This window comes from Harmonia axyridis, chromosome 7 (genome assembly GCF_914767665.1).
Source record: "Harmonia axyridis chromosome 7, icHarAxyr1.1, whole genome shotgun sequence".
Classification (NCBI taxonomy): Eukaryota; Metazoa; Arthropoda; class Insecta; order Coleoptera; family Coccinellidae; genus Harmonia; species Harmonia axyridis.
The window spans coordinates 5,139,499-5,160,403 of NC_059507.1; the positions used below are offsets into that span (position 1 = coordinate 5,139,499).

At 35.3% G+C, this 20,905-nt stretch overlaps 2 protein-coding genes across 2 annotated transcripts in view; both read right to left on the bottom strand.

The window, feature by feature from the left end:
- Positions 1–163: 163 nt before the first annotated feature.
- LOC123684013 (ammonium transporter Rh type B) lies at positions 164–11,663 on the bottom strand. The gene is made up of 7 exons (XM_045623093.1): positions 11,318–11,663; positions 10,650–10,836; positions 8,140–8,290; positions 6,582–6,726; positions 4,649–4,950; positions 922–1,231; positions 164–664 (listed from the first exon to the last, which is right to left on the bottom strand). The coding sequence occupies exons 1-7, from the start codon at positions 11,424–11,426 to the stop codon at positions 501–503; spliced, it is 1,368 nt and encodes a 455-aa protein (XP_045479049.1). The 5' UTR covers positions 11,427–11,663; the 3' UTR covers positions 164–500.
- A 6,359-nt stretch (positions 11,664–18,022) lies between these two features.
- LOC123684014 (connectin) overlaps positions 18,023–20,905 on the bottom strand; it is a 250,583-nt gene continuing 247,700 nt past the window's right edge. Inside the window, exons 8-9 of the mRNA XM_045623094.1 lie at positions 19,154–19,486; positions 18,023–18,479 (exon numbers count right to left, since the gene is read on the bottom strand). Coding sequence (XP_045479050.1) covers positions 19,263–19,486 — 224 coding nt within the window. The 3' untranslated portion in view covers positions 18,023–18,479; positions 19,154–19,262. The remainder of the gene's footprint in view (positions 18,480–19,153; positions 19,487–20,905) is intronic.

Sequence of the window (20,905 nt, forward strand, 5' to 3'; positions counted from 1 at the left end):
AGTATCGATGGCCTCCTTGGGTTTGTATGAATGGGTAGGGTTAAGAATAAAACCGAATATAAAACACAGTTGTACAGAACTATAACTTTTAATTCCAAATAGTTTGAAACTTGCGCTAGCTATAACAACTTGGTTACTAGTGATCTTACAGCAACACATTAAAGAGGTATTGATAACTATGTGCTTCCCAGAAGCAATATTGTTTTCTGCTTTTTTAGTTTGCCTCATAAAACACTATATACTTTCTCAAGAATAAACAACAACTACTAGAAGTATGAAATTGACTAAATTATCCATATGGAAAATTTTCTGGAGAGAATCATTGTTTTATTTCAATCAAAAATTAGAGGACTCTTAGTCGACTTCTGGCATGTAGTTATCCTAGAGCTATATTTTATTATTTTTAAGTTTGATCCAAATGGAGCTTTTTGAATCAATCCAAAAACAAAATTGCCTAGCTACCTTATCAATACCTATAACCATCACATAAATGAAAAGTTCTATATAATTTTCTCAATATGTCTTCGTAAATGATGGGACATAGCTGTAGGCATCACTTCTATAGTATCTGCATGATCTCCATCTCCATCCAGTTTCCAGAACGGTATGTCCATAAAAAATTCATCGGAGCTCAATTCCGAACTTCTGAGATTCATAAAAATTCCTGAAAAACATTATTATTTCATGATGAAAATTTGTGTTTATAATATTAATGTGTAAAATATAAATATAGTGCATAATTTCGAGAATATTGTCGAAAGAAATGATAGAAATTATCTAATATTTCCGTGACCACAAAACCTGATCTGATCTCATCATCAGAGTCATACAAAATTCAAGAAGAAATTCGAAAAAAAAAGAAAAGCACTAAAACGTGGAGCAATTGGCTCAAAATTTTCTGACTGATATCTAGATTATTACCTGTTACAATGCCAGATATCGACGCAAATAAAACTGTTACCATAATAGATAACATTTGAAATCCAGTCTGAGTCATAGCACTTCTTCCATCCACATTTTCTTTGCTCAATCCAACGGTTGAATTTATGGTTTCTTCACGAAAAATCTTAGATCTTGCTGGATATAATTCGTATAAGGAATTACCATAATCTTCTTCAGTTGCCAAGCAAGCCATGAAAGCACCTATCAAACCACCCAAAACTCCTGGCAGGCCGTGTAGATTGTGTACACCACAGGTATCGTGAATGTTCCATTTGTTGTCCAACCATGGCTGAAAAAAAAAACTGATCGTCAAAGAGTAAGGTACTAAATTAATTTTAAGGAAATTCATGAAAAGTCTCGTAAAGTATTTCATTCCGACGAAAGTTGGAACTATTGTAATATTCCTAACTTCTACTGATTCTACTGAGACCGCTCAAAACGTTCTCATAAGGAATTGAATACAATTTTTTTCGTTTGGTGAGTCGTAATTTATATAGTTGAAAATATCCAACAATAATACTTGAAAATTAGGACTAATACATAGCTAATTTCATTGATATCGAACATTTTCGCATATAGGAATTACAAATCAGACATTCTCACCATAAACGTCGAATTTCTATGCAGCCAATACTTTTAGGACTTTCCGATAAGTTTAGTTAACAAGCAACGTGAAGAAAACTGTCGACCATCTCGAATTCTCTGTGGGAGATAAACAGCACAAACTCATGAAACATTTCACTGGGCAGATATTAACTTATTCATGGAAAAACTCCTGTGTCCTGGTTGGCACATCATCGTTCATTCTCTTTGGTAAGAAGCATCAGAGGGGAAGTTGAATCATAGAATTACGGAAATCATTGATTGGACCAATCAGAGGTGGAATTCGACAAACTTTGGTAACAGGAATGAATAATCAAATAGATAGTGTTGGTCGGTGGAAATTCTCTACAGACCAAAGGGCTCTTGGTGTATTCACCAGCCAGCTTTATATTCTGTAACAAATTCCCTCAGTATTCGCCAATTTGTGAACAACCATGGGTTTCCTTGGTTACCTATCGATAACGAATTTATCGAAATGTTCACGTTTTAGTTTCTTATTAAATGAATGACAGTTTTGCGAAATATACAGGGTTTTCTCGAATTTGATGAACAAAGAAGATGCCGGCTCATTTCAAGAAAAAAGTCATATGAACATGGGTCCGCAAACGCTTTGTTTTAGAGTAGTCATACTTTTTTGTGATGATTATAAATAACACTTTATTGAATCATTATTAATCTTCGCTACAGCTATTGAGTGAGTAACCACCAAAACTTATAATGATTTTATTCATCCCAGCCTACTAATTGGATCTTTATAATTATTTGGATTGTCCTTAGAATACTGGAGAATTTTTTCCTCGAAATCGGTAGCAGATACAACAAAACTATAGGTTGTTTTTTTTTGAGGTATATAACTTTAAGTTGACATTCCTGTTCAAAATGGCTACCGATTTAACAGCTGTCAAGTGATTTTTTCTCAGTTTGGTTTGGCAATTCATCATGAATAGACTCACGCCTGATGAAAAACGCTTGCAAATAGTGCAATTTTATTTCGAAAATAATGGTTCTGTGCGGAATACGTATTGCTCACTACGTCCATTTTATTTTGTTTAGCGATGAAGCGCACTTCTGGTTGAATGGCTACGTCACAAGAAAACAGCCGCATTTGGAGTGAAGCTAATCCTCAAGTGTATGTCGAAACACCGTTACATCCAGAAAAACTGACCTTTTGGTGCGCTTTATGGGCTGGTGGAATCATTGGTCCGTACTTCTTCAAAAACGATGATGGCCAGAACGTTACAGTCAATGGTGATCGGTATAGAGCCATCATTACTAACTTTTTCATTCCTTAATTGAACAACTATGATGTCCAGGAGCTCTGGTTCCAACAAGACGGCGCAATATGTCACACAGCTCGTGCCACAATCGATTTATTGAAAGACACGTTTGGTGACCGCCTAATTTCTCGTTTTGGACCTGTGAATTGGCCTCCAAGATCTTGTGATTTAACACCGCTAGACTACTTTCTGTGGGGATATGTAAAGTCATTGGTCTATGCGGATAAGCCACAAACCCTTGACAATTTGGAAGACAACATTCGCCGTGTTATTGCCGATATACAGCCATGAATGTTGGAAAAATTCATCGAAAATTGGACGTCCAGATTGGACTACATCCGAGCCAGCCGTGGCGGTCATATGCCAGAAATCATATTTAAAATGTAATGCCACAAGATTATCTTGCGGATAAATAAAATTCATGTCAATCGAATAATCCATCGTTGTTTTATTGCAATTTAAAGTTCTCTAGCTCTAAAAAACACCCTTTACAACAAATCAAAAAGTCTAGTACTCGACCAAAGTTTCTTTTTACATTTTTCTAAACAAATAGTGGTCCATCATAAAAAAGTTCTGGGGGAAATAAGCGGGCATTGTTCCAGTAAAAATATACACAGAACACTTTAAATTAAAATATCTATGCCAAATTGGAGTTGAATATCTTGTGAAGGGGAAGTGATATGAGCAACAAATCAAATTTTAACAGCCTGTATCTCGGGCCCATATTTATAAGACTTTTTTCCTTCAAATGATCTTTGGATTTGTAGTTGATTTTTTGTTGAGCCTTCCATCGATAAAAAGAATTATTTTTTATGCATAGTTGCTTGATTCCACTATCCAGATGCAATTCTCAGTTAGGTACTTCGTTTTTTTTCGCTGAGATCCCTGGAATCGTACTGTCAGTTGTCTGTGTTGACCTAGGATTGCCGTAACACCATAAGGCAACTGGCCAGAGGCACTAAAGTGACTCCACTATGGGTACCAGGGACTGTGGTGTTGAAGGAAATAAAAAGTCGATGAACTTGCAACAAGTGTATCAAGGTTAACACCTGCTGGACCTGAGCCTTTCTGTGCTAAGAAAAGACCAATAAAAGGCACCGGTCCAGCAATGGGAGTTGAATTACAGGATAACCCACTGGACAAACACTCCTGGACTTACTTAGGCCAAGAAATTGGTGATGATTTCGTCTACCTATGCCAGAAAGCTCTTCAAGCTGTCACGAGCCGAGCTTCGGGTGATGGTGGGACTGCTGACGAGACACTGTCGGTACAAACATCATTTGCACCGTATGGGAAAGTCAGCAGATGAGATTTGCAGGCTCTGTAGATGCAGAAGCAGAAACAGCCGAACACATGGTATGCAAGTGTCCAGAGCTGGCTGGCCTAAGAACCATTCATATGGGAAAGCCGGTCCTGGATACCCGAGAGGTAACGGCCAACACCCCTTAGGAGGTTGTCAGTTTTATCAACGTCATTGACGACCTCCATGGGTTTCTATGAATGAGTAGGTTAAAGAACAAAAGATCTACATGGTCGCAGTTCCCGGAAGGCTTACCGAGCCACAACGACCCCAGTTCAAATGATAATAATAATAATAACAATAATACTTCGTTTTTTTATATACAAAAGGCGAACAAAAAAGTGAAAAGTAAGCTTGCATTCTGAGCAGTGTCTTCTATCATATTCAATTTCAGCACTGAACAACAATATGGTTTTGCTGAATCATTCCATATATTCTACTTGTCGAAACCCTTTTCCGATTAGATTGGAGAACTAGCCATCATGAAAACCTCAAAATATCTATCATTAATTTCAACTAAACTTACCGTCAGTTTTCTATATCCGACTACAGATATGATTCCAGCTATAATCCCAACCAGTACAGCTCCGTAAGGCTGAATCAAAAGGCTGGCAGAGGAACCTATTGCTACACCTCCTGCCAAAGTAGCATTCTGGATATGCACCATTTCCAGCTTACCATCATCATTGAACCAGGAAGAAACAGCGAAAGTTGTAACGCAACTTGAGGCCAATGATAGATAAGTATTGATTATGGCTCTGAATTTTAGGTCTTGTTGTAATGATATACTGTTGAAGCTTGGCCAATAGAGCCACAAGAATATGGTACCTGAAAATAAAAAATATGTCGAGCTGAACTGTATCCTTATTTAATGATAAATCCAAAGCAATTAATAATAATTTTATTGATGCAGAAAAAATACATAAATGAGGAAATACAACAGATGAATATGCATTGTAGAGCAGAGTTCAGATGGACACAAATTTGGATTTCCTGATCCTCCAGGACCCTATTAAAAGAGTAGATAGTCCAAAACTCGCACATGCAAGCATACTAAGCCATACAATCATCATCATACTAAAAGGGAAAAAACAATTACAGCAAGAAAACAAACTGAAACACAGAAAGCAACTCTGACTTTTCAAATTCAAAGTTCACTGAACACAATTCTTTTCAAAGCACCTTCAAAAGATGCAACATGACGCGTTCTCAATGATATTTCTGGCAACGCATCTATACGTGAAAGATCTCTGAAAAAGCGATAATCTATTTTGTAGGGGACATATCCGTCCCCGGTTTCGTTTATTCACATCATGCCTCTGAACCGAACTTTTCTGTCGGTCTTTTCATCAACATTCTTCGATGGTTTAATACTAACGCTGCCAATTTATTAGTCATTTTCAACCAGTTGGCAAGATTCAGCTTATGAGAAGTACGATCCAATTTCCTCATTTCAAAAACATATCTTTGCCAATCTTATACAATGTTGCCTTCGTCAGGGCAAGGGTAAGTGCAGGCAATAATTAAAACCAGCAGCCAGCACAATTTTTTATTCTAACGTACAATAATAAAAACAAAAAAGAAATATTTTTTTCTCTTCTTTACTGGTGAGAGTTTAGGAACACTCCAGTCAGTGAGAACACTAGTATTTCTAGCTTTTTAACACATATTCATTAACAGGAAATCATGCATTTATAGCAGATACAGTATTTCATATATACCTTCCTAACTTGAACTTATTAAATCTCATTTCATTATTGTCTTGATTCAATCCCTTTTTTTTCAGATAGGTATCTCACGTGAAAGCATTCATCTGGCCGTGTGTAATTCAATTCTTCTGATATAGAAATGTTTTGTTGTTTTTCCGTCGAAAACTCATCTCAAAGCTTATGCGATTCATGAAATTCGATAATGGAAGCAGTAAACAACTGTATTCACTTTTGTACTCTTCCATTATTTCGAGAAACGTGCAATGAGATAATGTAATGTAATATCAGTTGGATCGAATGAACGAAAGAAAACAAAACATGAGGTTGGGTATATTGAAGGGATTTCCAATAAGAGGTTTCATTTTGATTTTGGAAAAAAAAACAAGTATATTAAGGGCGAAATCCTTGGATTTTTATTTCATTGTGAACAGGAAGGTATGCCATTGAAGATGGAAAACGGTATCAGCCAAATGGCCGTCATGGCTGCTGGAATTTTCCATGGCCAATTCGCACATTTGCGTCCTCGAGATCTATAATTTCTTGCATCGATTATGCAGCTTTGGCATATACCTTATCTTCCTTAGTTCACAGGGAAACAGTCCTTAGGTGCAAAATCATAAGATCTCGGCGGCCAATTGACTCTCACCTGGCAATCACCTCTACGAGAAATAACACAACCAGAAAAAAAAACCAAAACATCGAAAGATCGGTAGCTATATAAATTAAAATTCATTTATTTCTTGAACTCACCAATCATAGCAAATATGTCTGAGGTGTATCTAGAACATTCATATTTGCTTTCTATTATTTTCCCTCTTCCAATTATTAAACTGACACCCATACCGAAGTACGCACCAAAAGTATGTAGCACCACAGAACCTCCTGTATCACAAGCCTGTCGAAAACAAATATATTAAATTTTCTTCCGATTCTACCCAAAGTAGACGAAAACTAATTTTGGTCTGCGATTACAGAATTTCCGTTCGAATGCATTTCAAACCATTCTTGACAACTTTGATTTCGTGTTTGGTGTGTTCGTACATCCTATTCTTACCGAATTTGATGGGATTCAGGTAGGGTATGAATGATACGAGTACGTAGTAGTAGAAATTTCAGGTGTTTCCAATGTAGAGTGTATAATGTAGAGTGTATAATGTAGAGTGTAGAATGTAGAGTGTAGGATGTAGAGTGTAGGATGTAGAGTTTAGAATGTAGAGTGTAGAAAGAATGTAGAGCGTAGAATGTAGCTGGTGGTGGTGTGCTTAGTGAGTGTACTTCAAAGTCGCTCAGAAAAATGGCGTCCACTCACTAAACATGTTGATCATATGCGTTCAGCGAAGATTCTTTCAACGCTACGCCCATGGATATTCTTAAAATGAATTTTCATAAAATAAGGACTGAATTAATCTAATATTCACTAGAACATTTGTAAACGGCGACTGTTTAATCAGGTATTATACCATTTCGTTCAAAATTATCGAAAACATGAGTTGTTTCAGCAGAACCTAATCCACCAAACTTCTCGAATATAACGCCCAACTGCGTCTCTCTCTGCATAAATATATGTAAAACATGAAGATATGGAAATATTTTGATTGAGGTGTATCGTGTATGAATACCGTGCCCCCTCACGGAAAATTCTGAATAAAACAACATTTATTAGGGATTCATTGGATTTAAACGGAAACTATAAACAGCGTAATGTTTACCTATTCCAATGTTCATACTACAAAATACTTTTTTATCCTATACCAAACAATATGTTACCCGAAATCATCGCAATGCCTTGATTTTCTTATTTTATATGAAGCGTATCCTGGAATAACAAATTCTCAACAACAAGAATATCAAATGGTATACCAGGAATTGGAATTTCGAACTGAAAAGGGATTGAAGAGACCAGAAGCTGAAAATACGACAATTCCAATAAGTAATTGCCACTTCAGAATTTCTGCTTGTGGAAATATCAGTATAATTTTATTCACGAAAAAAGTTCAGATGAAAGGCTCAGTTATTAACTATCAACAATACTTATATTAATTATAAAAATTCCTATAAAATCACAGATATCTAAATGAAGCGATATATGCTCAGGAAATGAGAGCTGAAAAATATTTCGTTTGAAATTCCAATTCCAAAATATAAACCTACGGAAAAAACAGATCAAAATAGATCATTTTCGTTGAAATATATTAACAGTTACAATTAAATTCAACTGAATATACGATTACAAGGTTTTCAATTGAAAGAAAATAATTTTGTGGGTTATAGGAGGTACCTACATTATGATAATATATACAGAGCTCACCTTTATCAAATCTGAATTAATATGGTTATTGAGTGAGAAGAAAATAATTTCTACTAATCCCATCATCAAGAGTTGTAAATATGTGGTAGTCCCTAAGATGACTCCCATCGATATCAATACAGAACATGACGATATGTCTGCGGTAAACAAACTGCAAATATACAAGATTCAGTGTAACTCATAACGTGAGAAAATTGAAAATATGATCAAGACATAGATTTATAGTTCAGCATAATATACTCAGTAAAAGTGAGAGGGTTACACCAAGAAAGAATAATATACTCCAATTGAATTTTTGAACGAAAGCTCTAGTCCGATTGGTCCATCAACAAACTTAACCATACGACATCCAAATCTACTCTGAAAGTTTCTGGAATTTTTCCATTCGAGATTTATCGTGTTTATGAAAAGAAAGAATGCATTCAATCAGGGCTTTATCATAAGTCAGTCCTTTGTGATCATTCCTGGCTCAAAATACAGTCATTATGATATAGGGATGGGTTCAGGGAACAAGCACTCAAAAAAATTTAAAGCTTTATTATTGAGAAGATCCTAAATTTCAATGAGCAAGTTGCTTTTCTGAAAAAACTGGTAAAAGCCCACATTCTATAAAAAGATTCCTAATACTTCAATGCAAAAAGGTTTTCTGAACATCATCAACATAAAAGCAAACTATATTGATACAAAAGTGAAGTACCTAACCAATCTATGTAACTGCATGCTTTTTGATAGGAAACTTGATACTGTCCAGGAATTTCAAGTTTTCAGACAGGATTAAACTTTGAAAAACTGTAAATTGGCAAAGACAGTCTATTGAGTGAACTCGACAATATTTTAAAAGTCCCAAAGTTTCCTATTTTGGCTTCACTGTTCTACAACTATACGGGGGTCTGGGAAGTTGAAAAATTCCAGCACTCTAATGAAACGCATATTATAATGAATGAACTTTTTTAACGATCATTCCTTCTTTCCGTATTTTTTACTTGTAATTATGCGCAAAAACTGTTTAGTATATTATACTGAACGGTCAAACGTCGTGCTTTTTTTTGAGCTATAGAACTTTAAATTGCAATAAAACAACGATGGATTATTCGATTGACATGAATTTAATTTATCCGCAAAATAATCTTGTGGCATTACATTTTAAATATGATTTCTCTAATTCTGTGGTTATTCCGTTCATTCTTCCACATCTTGTAGAACAAAATCGTGCGAGAATATATCAGAAACGCACAGTTTTCATGGTTATATTTTATTATCATATGTTGGTACTCCGAACTTTCCGCCACGGCTTTATCTGTCAATTCATCAATTTGCCTTAAAGAAATCAGTTCTGCCAACCAACATTTTTCAATGCAAAAATCACTAAATGATATTTATGGAAATATTTCATTAATTTCAATAAGAATGAAATGAATTAGAGAAAATAATGTATAATACTCGTACAGAAGGCTTATTCTACCACTCGTTCATTCCAAAACTCGCCACTTCGTGGCTCGTTTTTGAATTTTGAACTCGTGGAAGAATATCAATGCCTTCTGCACTTGTATTATAAATAACTATTCTGACATATGACCGCCACGGGCCACGGCTGGCTTGGATGTAGTCCAATCTGGACGTCCAATTTTCGATGACTTTTTCCAACATTTGTGGCCGTATATCGGCAATAACACGGCGAATGTTGTCTTTCAAATGGTCAAAGGTTTGTGGCTTATCCGCATAGACCAATGACTTTACATAGCCCCACAGAAAGTAGTCTAGCGGTGTTAAATCACAAGATCTTGGAGGCCAATTCACAGGTCCAAAACGTGAAATTAGGCGGTCACCAAACGTGTCTTTCAATAAGTCGATTGTGGCACTAGCTGTGTGATATGTTGCGCCGTCTTGTTGGCACCACAGCTCCTGGACATCATGTTTGTTCAATTCAGGAATGAAAAAGTTAGTAATCATGGCTCTATACCGATAACCATTGACTGTAACGTTCTGGCCATCATCGTTTTTGAAGAAGTACGGACCAATGATTCCACCAGCCCATAAAGCGCACCAAACAGTCAGTTTTTCTGGATGTAACGTTGTTTCGACATACACTTGAGGATTAGCTTCACTCCAAATGCGGAAGTTTTGTTTGTTGACGTAGCCATTCAACCAGAAGTGAGCTTCATCGCTAAACAAAATAAAATGGACGTAGTGCGCGATACGTATCCCGCACAGACCATTATTTTCGAAATAAAATTGCACTATTTGCAAGCGTTCTTCAGGCGTGAGTCTATTCATGATGAATTGCCAAACCAAACTGAGAATAAATCACTTGACAGCTGTTGAACTTAAAGTTATATAACAAGAAAAAAAACACCCGTTAGATCAATAATGCCATTGAAAAGTCGTTGATATGAAAATATATGGCAATTTTGAAATGAATCAATTGGACTTAAGCATTTCAGTACATCATTTTCTACAAATTATTACTTCGGATTGGAATACTTCCTTAATATGAAATTGATGGCCCTTACCTTTTCAGATTGATTGGAATTTGCTGATGCTCGTTCAAATTATAAAATCCTAGACATAGAATAGACCATTGTACCATTATTGCTCCTAGGAGAAAATTAAATCCTAAGGAACTGAATGCGTATCTTTTCAAGAATGTCATCAGGAATCCAAATCCAATGAAAACCATAACATGAATATCTTGGAATACTAAAATCAATTCTCTATATTCCTTAAGATTCATCAATTCGACAAAAATATATGTTATCGAATAAGCAATGAAAGCTGTGAGGACTCGAGTAATTCGATAATTATTGAGAGTTTTATAGAATAAAGTAATCTTAACAATGAAATACTTCTGAATAATAATTATATTTCTTATGCACATAAAAATGACATGATGTACGAAAGAAAGCGATTGAATTAATAATGAAAATGAAAGCTTTCATATATATGGTAATGGATTATTTCTATCTTTGAGTCTAAATTTGTTTTTAATTTCAAATTTTACTTTTTTGTTATTTTTCGAGGCATATTTATGTGAATTGGAAATAACCAATTTCTATCAATTAAAGATTGACGAGAGCTATGAAAAATGAATTTACTTTTCGATCAGACGAAATTCTGGTGAATTTTTTATCGAGAAATGATGATTGAACATGAATGAAGACTACACAAAAATCTAACTCACAAGGATAATCGTCCACATTATAATCTTCATCGTATTTTCCCAGGATGAGGAAGAGGATGAACAAAACAAACTGCAAGGTGATTATTATAGCGAATTTTTTCGAGACCATTTTTCTGAAGAATTAGTATCTCGTTATGTCTATAGGTACTTACGTGATGAAAATATCACACGTAAAGATAGGTGGGTCATCTTCATCAGTCAACATCTGCATTATTGAGGAGTATCCACTAAAAATTGTTTTTCCAGGTAATGAAACTCCAGCACGAACTACCTCAATTGCTGGTAGTTAGTCTTCCTGAATTAACTATCAGTGAGACGTTCCTGAAGGATGTACAATACGAGCTCAATTTTCGAACCATTAGGAAATAGTTGGGTCTGAATCATAGAGTAGTGAACATAGATAGAGGGAGTATACGCAATTTTTACATGTCCCCAACATGGTTATATTACGTTGTCGGATTGTGATTTATTTTCAAATCCACAATTTTACTATATCGTTATGAATGTGTATTATGTTGAATGAAATATATTTATTTGAGTGATTCCCGATGCAAATTTGAATATTTGGAATACGATATTTTTCCTAATTGTCGAATTTATAATAAGCAGAATATTTATTATTTTCTGTATCTACCTGCTGAAATCCAAGGTTTGGCAACTTTTGCTCTCCTAGTGTCATCGGTTGTTTCACGTCGTTTTTCGCGTTTGAAGTTTGTTTTCTAAATTTCTGATATAATTAGGTATTTATTTCAATATATTTTGAGTTAATATGAAACGTTGATTCACTATGGGACATAAGAAGTGCGTTCTTTTATGGAGAAACTCGCGAATTGGGTGAAATATTGTTTCACTGACATGCTTTCATTTCCGCGCGCTTCATGTCAAATTTGATAGTTCATGTTGGGGACAAAATTTGCTTACTGAAAACGACATTTGCTCCCTTTATCTATGTTTATTACTCTGTGGCCTGAAGGAATTCAAAAAGCGTTAGGATCTGATAATGAGCGTACGTTCATTCGAGCGTCCATTGTATCCTGGTAAATCACAGAACTTTATACGAAGGGTAAATCTTAAAGTTCTACAAGAATTTTAAGTATATATTACTCTCATCAGATCAAACCCTTGTTTTATTTACTTTTTTTTATTTATTTTTTCATGTTTGGAACAGGTAAAAAATTACAGGCTAATTTTCATAATGTTCATAATGGGCTAATGCAGTTCTGTCCTTTCGATATTAACACCACCGAAATAACACAAAATTCTATGAATGTGAACATGGAAGCTCTATAAAATAGAAATATAATAAATAAACCTGAAAGGACTTTGGAGTGATTATTTTTCAAATACAAAAACTAAATTTAAGCCTACCCGGATGTGGGTACCTATTGTTACAGAAATACTAGAATTTTTTTTCGATAATCTGCTTGAATTTTCAATGATTCTGATAACGGATTCAACATGAGGTTTAGCATGTAGCTGGAATATTAAATTTACTCGATGTAAAATCTCAATTCGGTTCGTTCTGTTGTAATGGAAATATTGATAATTTTTTTCTATATTCTGCTCGATTTTCTCTGGTTATGGTGATACGATTAACATGAAATTTTGTTTGGGACTTCTATGATAATTTTCATGATACATCTACATAAATAATTTCAATCCTGTGAGATTTTTTGCCTCTCAAATATTTTCATCTCAAATAGATCTTTTTTCGTATAACTTAGATACTGAGTCCTTTTTCAATATCCTTATTGAATTTTCTGTGGTTTTGGAGACGCGATCAACTGAAGATTTTGTGAAAAGCTTGAAATCATTATCATTTTTCAGAAAATTATATAATCTGAGTCGAATCCGTGATTTTGAAATTATTAGGAGAAAAATTGTTCGAACGCCCTTAGAATTTCAAGTTTCTAGGTTTTTCTGACCTAGAGTAAAAATGTTTACGGACGGACATAATTGAATATGACCACATCGTCAGTGAGTAAAACCTCATTTCTTAAAACCATTTCCAGCTAAAAATTCGAAAAATTAAGATATCGTAACAAAGTAATAAAAAACTCTGTTCGGGGAATGAGTGCCCGAAAACTTAAACGAATTTCATAGCGCCCAAAGAAATTGTTGATTTGGAAATGATCGACATTTCTTCCTGCTATTTTTGACAGTGAGAGAAAAATCAGAAAATATCAGAAATTTAGAAAACAATGTGTGGAAAAAGGTATATAAACAAAAAAATTGACAGTTCAAACCATTTATTTCAATTCAGAGGAAAAACCTGTGTTTACAATTATTGGTCAGGGAAACGAACAGCAAGAACACTACAGTCATTTTAAACAATCATCGAACATATAGAATTGAACAATTCGAAAAATAGGTCTGAATGCCAACAAGTACACAATTCTGTCTGTTCTATACTTCATTCATATGAATGAATCGCAGAAAGTACTAGAGCACTTTATTGAAACATACCTACATAACATATTGAATGACCTTGAATCAAACATACTCTTGAGTATTATTATGATATGAAAAGAATTTATTTACAGAGATGATGAGGATAAAAATTATCAAGATATGATTATGAAATTTTGTACATTACAACGATCCGAAAATGTTCTTCTTGATATCAAGAATTTTATATCTATCCAGATGGATTGGAATAACATAACAGAACATAATATAACAGAACCGGTTCTCCTCTCGTCCAAGAAAGGAAAGTTTTTGCGAATTTAGCCATTTTCCTTTAGAATTTTTCGGGATCCTTTTTCCTTTGTCCTTGATTAACTGGATAATGTCCATGAATTATTTTTATACATGGTGTTTCATAAATTTGGGACTCAACTCCAGGATATGATAGTCCTCATCTATCATATTATCCTCATTTTGTCTTATTTTGATGAGTACATTCATCTTCGAAACTTTTGACCCACTGTTAGGAAACACCCTGTATTTTTCTCACTATTTACAAATGAGCACTGATTTTGATGAAAATTCAACAATTTCTAAACGTTGTTGAAGCATGTATCTTTCCATGATCAAAAAGCATAACCTACTGAACACAAATGACATAAGATATGTCAAAAAATAGTATCCATTATAACCATTTTAAAAATTGTGTCATTCCTATTGGAAACTTCTAGATTTAACGATCACATATTATAGTCGAGATAAAAACAGAACGATACAAAAAATAATTCATAAATGTTAAAGATAGGTACAAGTAAATATTTCCAATTCATCGGAATAGACTTATTACTTATTATACAATACATTATCATGTGCACTTACAAAGATATTCTAAAAGTTCAGGCATGAATCCTCCGAGTGCTGTTCCTGTTCCAATCTACAGGGTGTTTCTGAATTGATGCGAAAGATTTTAGGTGATGACACTTCAACGAGAATGAAGAAGGTCCATTAACTTCACTTTGATATTGCAATAAGGAGGAAAAATCGACCCCAACTATATTATGTAATACAACTTTTTGACATTTTACAATTTAAAGAAATTAATCAATAAGACAAATTCGAAATGCAAATTTTTTTACTTTTTCTTCTCAAATTGATTCCAAAAGAAGTTTTGTTGAGACTTTGTTGTCAAATGTAGTCTCATTATCGCAAAAATTGATGTCATATAAAATTAAAAAGATAAATATATTCATTGCTGGAATTTTTCTTATTTATGGAGGGGCTTTGACATGGAAGGAGAGGGGCTTAAAACAAAAATTAAATGAAAGACTCCTTTACTAATCTCCCCAAATCTTCCGCAAATCTTCATTGTTGTAATGAAAATAAATATAGCGAAGAAATATTCAATATTGCTCAGAATTTAATTCCAATTTTCGAGATATGTACCTAGTTCATAAACAATTCATCAAATTATTTTCATTCCATGAGTGTTCACATTAATTTTGCCGACAAAGGTAGAAAAAAGTCTCCTAATCGAGGAAATATCCCTAATTTGGGTAAATCACAATTTTTAATGGTTCCACCCATTGGCATCTTATTGAACTGAGGGACTATATTTCATTGCACAATTTATCAAAACTGGTAATTGATATGCAAGAATGCAAGTTGTTTACTATTGTAGCACGCAAAATTTGAAATAACTAGACACTTTTACTTTTAAGAGATGTCAGGCAGGGACTTTCCACTACGCAAAGTTTCTTTCAATTGAGATAACATCTTTCTACAGTAGCATATGTAAATTTCAGCTTTTATACGCATTACGTGAATTGATCTTAAAATTTTTCAACTTTAGGTGTTTCCACTATGCAAATTGTAAGTCATTTCAGGAAACATCTTGGTTGTTATACAAATAATATATGTAAATTTCAGCTTTTATACTTATATGACGTAATTGGTTCCGAATTTTATGCACTTTTAACACAAGCTTCCTTCTCAAAGCCACTATGATCCTATCCTATTATTTAATAGTTATTCCTACCTGACCCTATTGTGGACTTTCAGCTTTTATACTATGACGTAAATATAGTGTCAACGTCATTCTTTGAGCGTTATTTCATGAAATATTGAGTCTTCTTTTTCATTTCAGGCTTTCCTTTAATGAAAAAATGATAATGATTCACTTATTTCATCATTTTTGAAACTTGTTCATCGCTTTTTCCAGATGTTTGTAAACACTTACCAAATAAGGCGAATTTCCTCTAACTGACAAAAATTGAAACTTCAACTCAAATTTGATGCAGATATAAGCTCATATCTCTAATCATTGTTCTGTCTTATTATATCGCAATCAGTTTGCATTTTTAATAATTAATAACTCCACAAGAATCTGAGCAATTATCAACACCACACTTAGTTAGTTCCAAAATGGAAATAACAAAGATTATTGCTCGCTAACGAAATGAAATTCTTTCTCAATTCGAGCCGAAAATAAATTTCAGTAAAAGGCATTTTATTTCATAACAAGCTATTCCATGCTGAATCTAATTAAGAATCCACTTTTTCAAATTACAACAGATCTTAGAGACGAGTCCCTTTGTAGTAGATCGTTATCTACATCAGCAACTGTAATGCGGAAGGAGTCATAGAAAAAATGTAGAATGATAATTAATGTTGACTGAATTGAATTTCTGCTTTTTCACATAGTTCATCAAAAGTGTTGAGATTTCACAGTAATTACTAATTACTGCATCATGAGAGAATATTTCAAGAAAAATAATTTCTTCAGAGCCGTCGCTAGAAAAACTGCCGCCTTAGACTGAGACCCAATTTGTCGCCCAAAAAGAAGTAAACTCTGTAGAATACAACAAATGAATATTGGGTGAATTATTCCTGAAGCATCAAGGAGCCACCCAAAAAAAGAAAAAAAACAGTCGGCAAAATTATCAAAGAGAACGCCGACAAGCAAGAGTTTTAGCATCAATAACACTTAAAATATACTAACTGACAAAGAAACTGCAACATCTAGAAGGAGCTGTTTAAATTTGAATTTTTTTTCAGTAAAACATAGATAGCATAGCAAGCAGTAAATGATTGAATTCAGAGAAAAACATCGTGAAGGTTTTTTCATGTAAACAATCTTTGTTACTTAAATTTTACAAACAAACCAGCTGGTCGAGGAGATCCAAAGTCGAGGTTTAGTTGTTGTTAAAATGCCTAGAGCACATGTACGCGGAATTTATCGCCAGCTGAGTGAATTAGAAAGAGGTCGAATTATTGGTCTACGGGAGGCGGGGTTGTCATTTCGAGAGATCGCTAACCGTACGAACAGAAATCCAACTACCGCTATGAGATGTTGTCAAGCGTGGTTTGATAATGCCCAAAATCGAAGAAGAGTAGGCACCGGACGCCAAAGAGGCACAAATGAAATTTAAGATCGACATCTAAGACTTATAGCCATTACAGACCGATTTGCAACAACTCGATCTTTGTCTGATGAGTGGTAGAGAGAACAAGGCCATCCTGTAATTGTCCAAACGGTTTACCGTCGGATGAGGTCTTTTGGACTGCAGCATCATCATCCCCATCTTGTGTTACCACTGACGTTTGAGCATCGCCGGCAACGATTACAGTGGTGCAGAGAACGTCAACATTGGAATGTGGAATGGCATCACGTAGTCTCTTCTTATCTTATCTCGATTCTCCTTGGGTGCACATGATGGCCGAAGGAAGGTTATACGACATCGGGGAGAAAGACGTGAACCTCAGTTTGATGTTGAGCATCATGTACACCGGACAGTAGGCGTAGGGTGCTATTGAACATGCAAGTAGGTCACCATTAGTCTTTACTCGAGGTAACATGACAGCGCTGCGTTGCCTTCAAGAAATAGTGGAGCCAAATGTTCTCCCTTACCTTAACCGACTCGAGAATCCAATATTTTAGCAAGATAATGCCCAACCTCATGTTGTCAGACTTAGTTTAAACTTTTTCGAAGTGACCATGTCAATTTTTTGCCATGGCCGCCCAAATCCCCCGATCTTTCGCCCATAGAGCATGTTTGGGACATCATGGGTATAAGGCTTGGAAATTTACCCCAGCCCCCACGGACTTTGGCGGCTCTGAGACATGGAGTACAAGTAGCTTGGGATAGTATCCCTCAAGAAGAAATAGACCATCTTATTGCATCAATGCCGAGACGTGTTGGGGAGTGTATAGATAATCGCGGTGGACAAACACATTAATAACAAATTTATTAAAAAAAAATTGTGAACTCTTCCTTTTTCCCCAAATTTCAATCATTTACCCCTTGCTATATTATCTACGTTTTACCAACAAAAATTTTAAATTTAAACAACTCCTTCTGGGTGTTGCAGTTTCTTTGTCAGTTAGTATAATTTTGTTGGCCGTCTACCCTGCCTACCCCCCTAACTATGGCCCTGAAATCCATCATCCCCAACACATTTTCAATTCAAATTAACTTTCGATAACGTGTTTTTAATTGAGATCGATCATCGAAATAATTCAAACGATTTTTTTTTTCATAAATTGCTTCAGTTCCGATTCATGACTGAACCCCATCTAATTTGAGAATCACGTAAAAAAATTATGACTTGGTAAATTGGACGTTCCAGCTACCCAGTTCGAGATTCAAACAATCCTCTATCTAAAACACAGCCATATTGAATATCGATACACTAACAGAGGCGTGAAAACTACTATCACTCCGTAACTTCGAATTCGTCGATGGTTATTTCGAATATACAGGGTGGCCATTTGAAAACGAAACAGACGAGATTACAGACGAAATAAAGTTTTTCGATAGAAATGCTCGGACAGGTCGATTTCTGTTTCGAGGGGGACAACTTAAGATGTAGGTTACGGACGCATAGCGCTTCAACCCTTGCTACTACAACCCTCACCCCCAAATTTTGAATAGGGAAGATGGGGTGAGTGATACCTCATTTGAAAGGTATTTTTATACTGATTTCAGCACAGTAAGTGTTTTTTCATTTTATGCATTAGTTCTCGAAATATTCTTAACTAAGTATTTGAAAATGAAGTGGTGTTTTCATGGCACTTGTAGTGTTTTGTGAAAAATCGACATTTTGAGCTTAAAAACAACCATGACTATGGCTTCCTTCCTAACTAACTAACGCATGAATATTTCGAGAATTAATGCATAAAATGAAAAAACAATTACTGTGCTGAAATCAGTATAAAAATACCTTTAAATTGAGGTATCACTCACCCCATCTTCCCTATTCAAAAATTGGGGGTGGGGGTTGTAGCAGCAAGGGTTGAAGCGCTATGCGTCCGTAACCTACATCTTAAGTTGTCCCCCTCGAAACAGAAATCGACCTGTCCGAGCATTTCTATCGAAAAACTTTATTTCGTCTGTAATCTCGTCTGTTTCGTTTTCAAATGGCCACCCTGTATATTGCTCTTTGGTATGCAGTGTGTTATTATTCTCCAATAGTTTTCCGTGCGAAGAATAATGAAGTGAGTTCAGATCACGTCCCCTGAAAGTGCATCATTAAAACTTCTCTACTTCGAGAAAAGTTCCATCGATAATATAATGACATATATAGGGATGTGATATTTGACGGAGATTTGAGAGTATGAAGATGGGCATGCTACAGATCGAACCATTTGACCTTCTATTTCCAGCTGGTGTACCTCCTTTGGGCACTCGAACTTTTCCGGACTGTTGATGATGGTTATGTTCCTTTGGCCACGGTGACGGGTTTTCTTCAGTAGGAGCCTGACACCTGGAAAATATAAAAAAGTTATATTAAGTTGAAAAGAAGTAATTTTAATGTTTTATGGAAGATTTTTTTGGTGTACAACTTTGCTTTCACCGTTTTGCAAGAGATGGTTGTAAGTAGTCTACGAATAAGCATAGGTATTTGTAAACATAACGCCATCGAAATATAAGTCGGTTTGTGTCTGCAATATAAAGTTATTCTCGATTGAACATATCAGCTTACGAGCCAAATTCTCGTTATTTGCGTGAGGTTTTAATTTTCTGCTGTGATACCAAGAAATCTGCCGCTGAGGCTCATCGAATGCTCTCAAATACCTATGGTGAGGCCGCTATCAGTGAAAGAACGTACCGAGAGTGGTTTCAACGCTTCAAGAACGGTGATTTTTAAGTCGTAGACCAGCATTGCGGTGGAAGAGAGAAGGTTTTCGAAGATGCAGAATTGGAGGCATTACATGATCAAGACTCGTGTCAAACGCTTCAAGAATTGGCAGGATCATTGGGAGTGACGCAACAAGCCATTTCGAAACGTCTGAAAGTTATGGGAATGATTCAAAAACATGGAAGTTGGGTGCCGTACGAGTTGAAGCCGAGAGATGTTGACCGGCGTTTGTTTGCTTGTGAACAGCTGCTTGCAAGGCAAAAACGAAAGGGATTTCTGAATCGCATTGTGACTGAAGACGAAAAATGGATTCATTACGATAATCTCAAGCGCATAAAATCATGGGGACATCCCGGCCATGCTTCCACGTCGACGGCAAAACCGAATATTCACGATTCCAATATCATGTATGTATGTATTTGTTGCGGCCAGCTCGGCGTAGTGTATCATGAGTTGTTAAAATCGACTGAAACAATCTCAGGCGATCGTTATCGAACGCAATTAATGCGTTGGAGCCGACCATTGAAAAACAAACGGCCGCAATACAACGAGAGACATGATAAAGTGATTTTACAGTATGACAATGCTCGACCTCATGTTGCAAAAGTAGTCAAGACAATGGCACACGGCCTGGCTGACCAGCATTTTCAGTCTTATCAAGAAGTAAAAACCGAAAGATGGGAGAAAGTAGTGGCCAACGATGGACAATACTTTGAATCATAAATGTACAACCAGATTTTTACAATAAAGCCTCGAATTTCGGAAAAAACGGCGGAAACAAAGTTGTAATTGAGCCTTTCATCTGATCTTTTCTGAAGTTGTACGCCTATGTACATTTTTCTAAACTACCAATGGTCCACCAAAATAAAGTTCTGGAGAAAAGAATCGGACACTGTTTCAGAATAGTTATTTATAATATAAGTGCAGAAGGCATTGATAGAATGAGCCTTCTGTACGAGTATTATACATTATTTTCTCTAATTCATTGCATTTTCATTGAAATTAATGAAATATTTCCATAAATATATTTTAGTGATTTTTGCA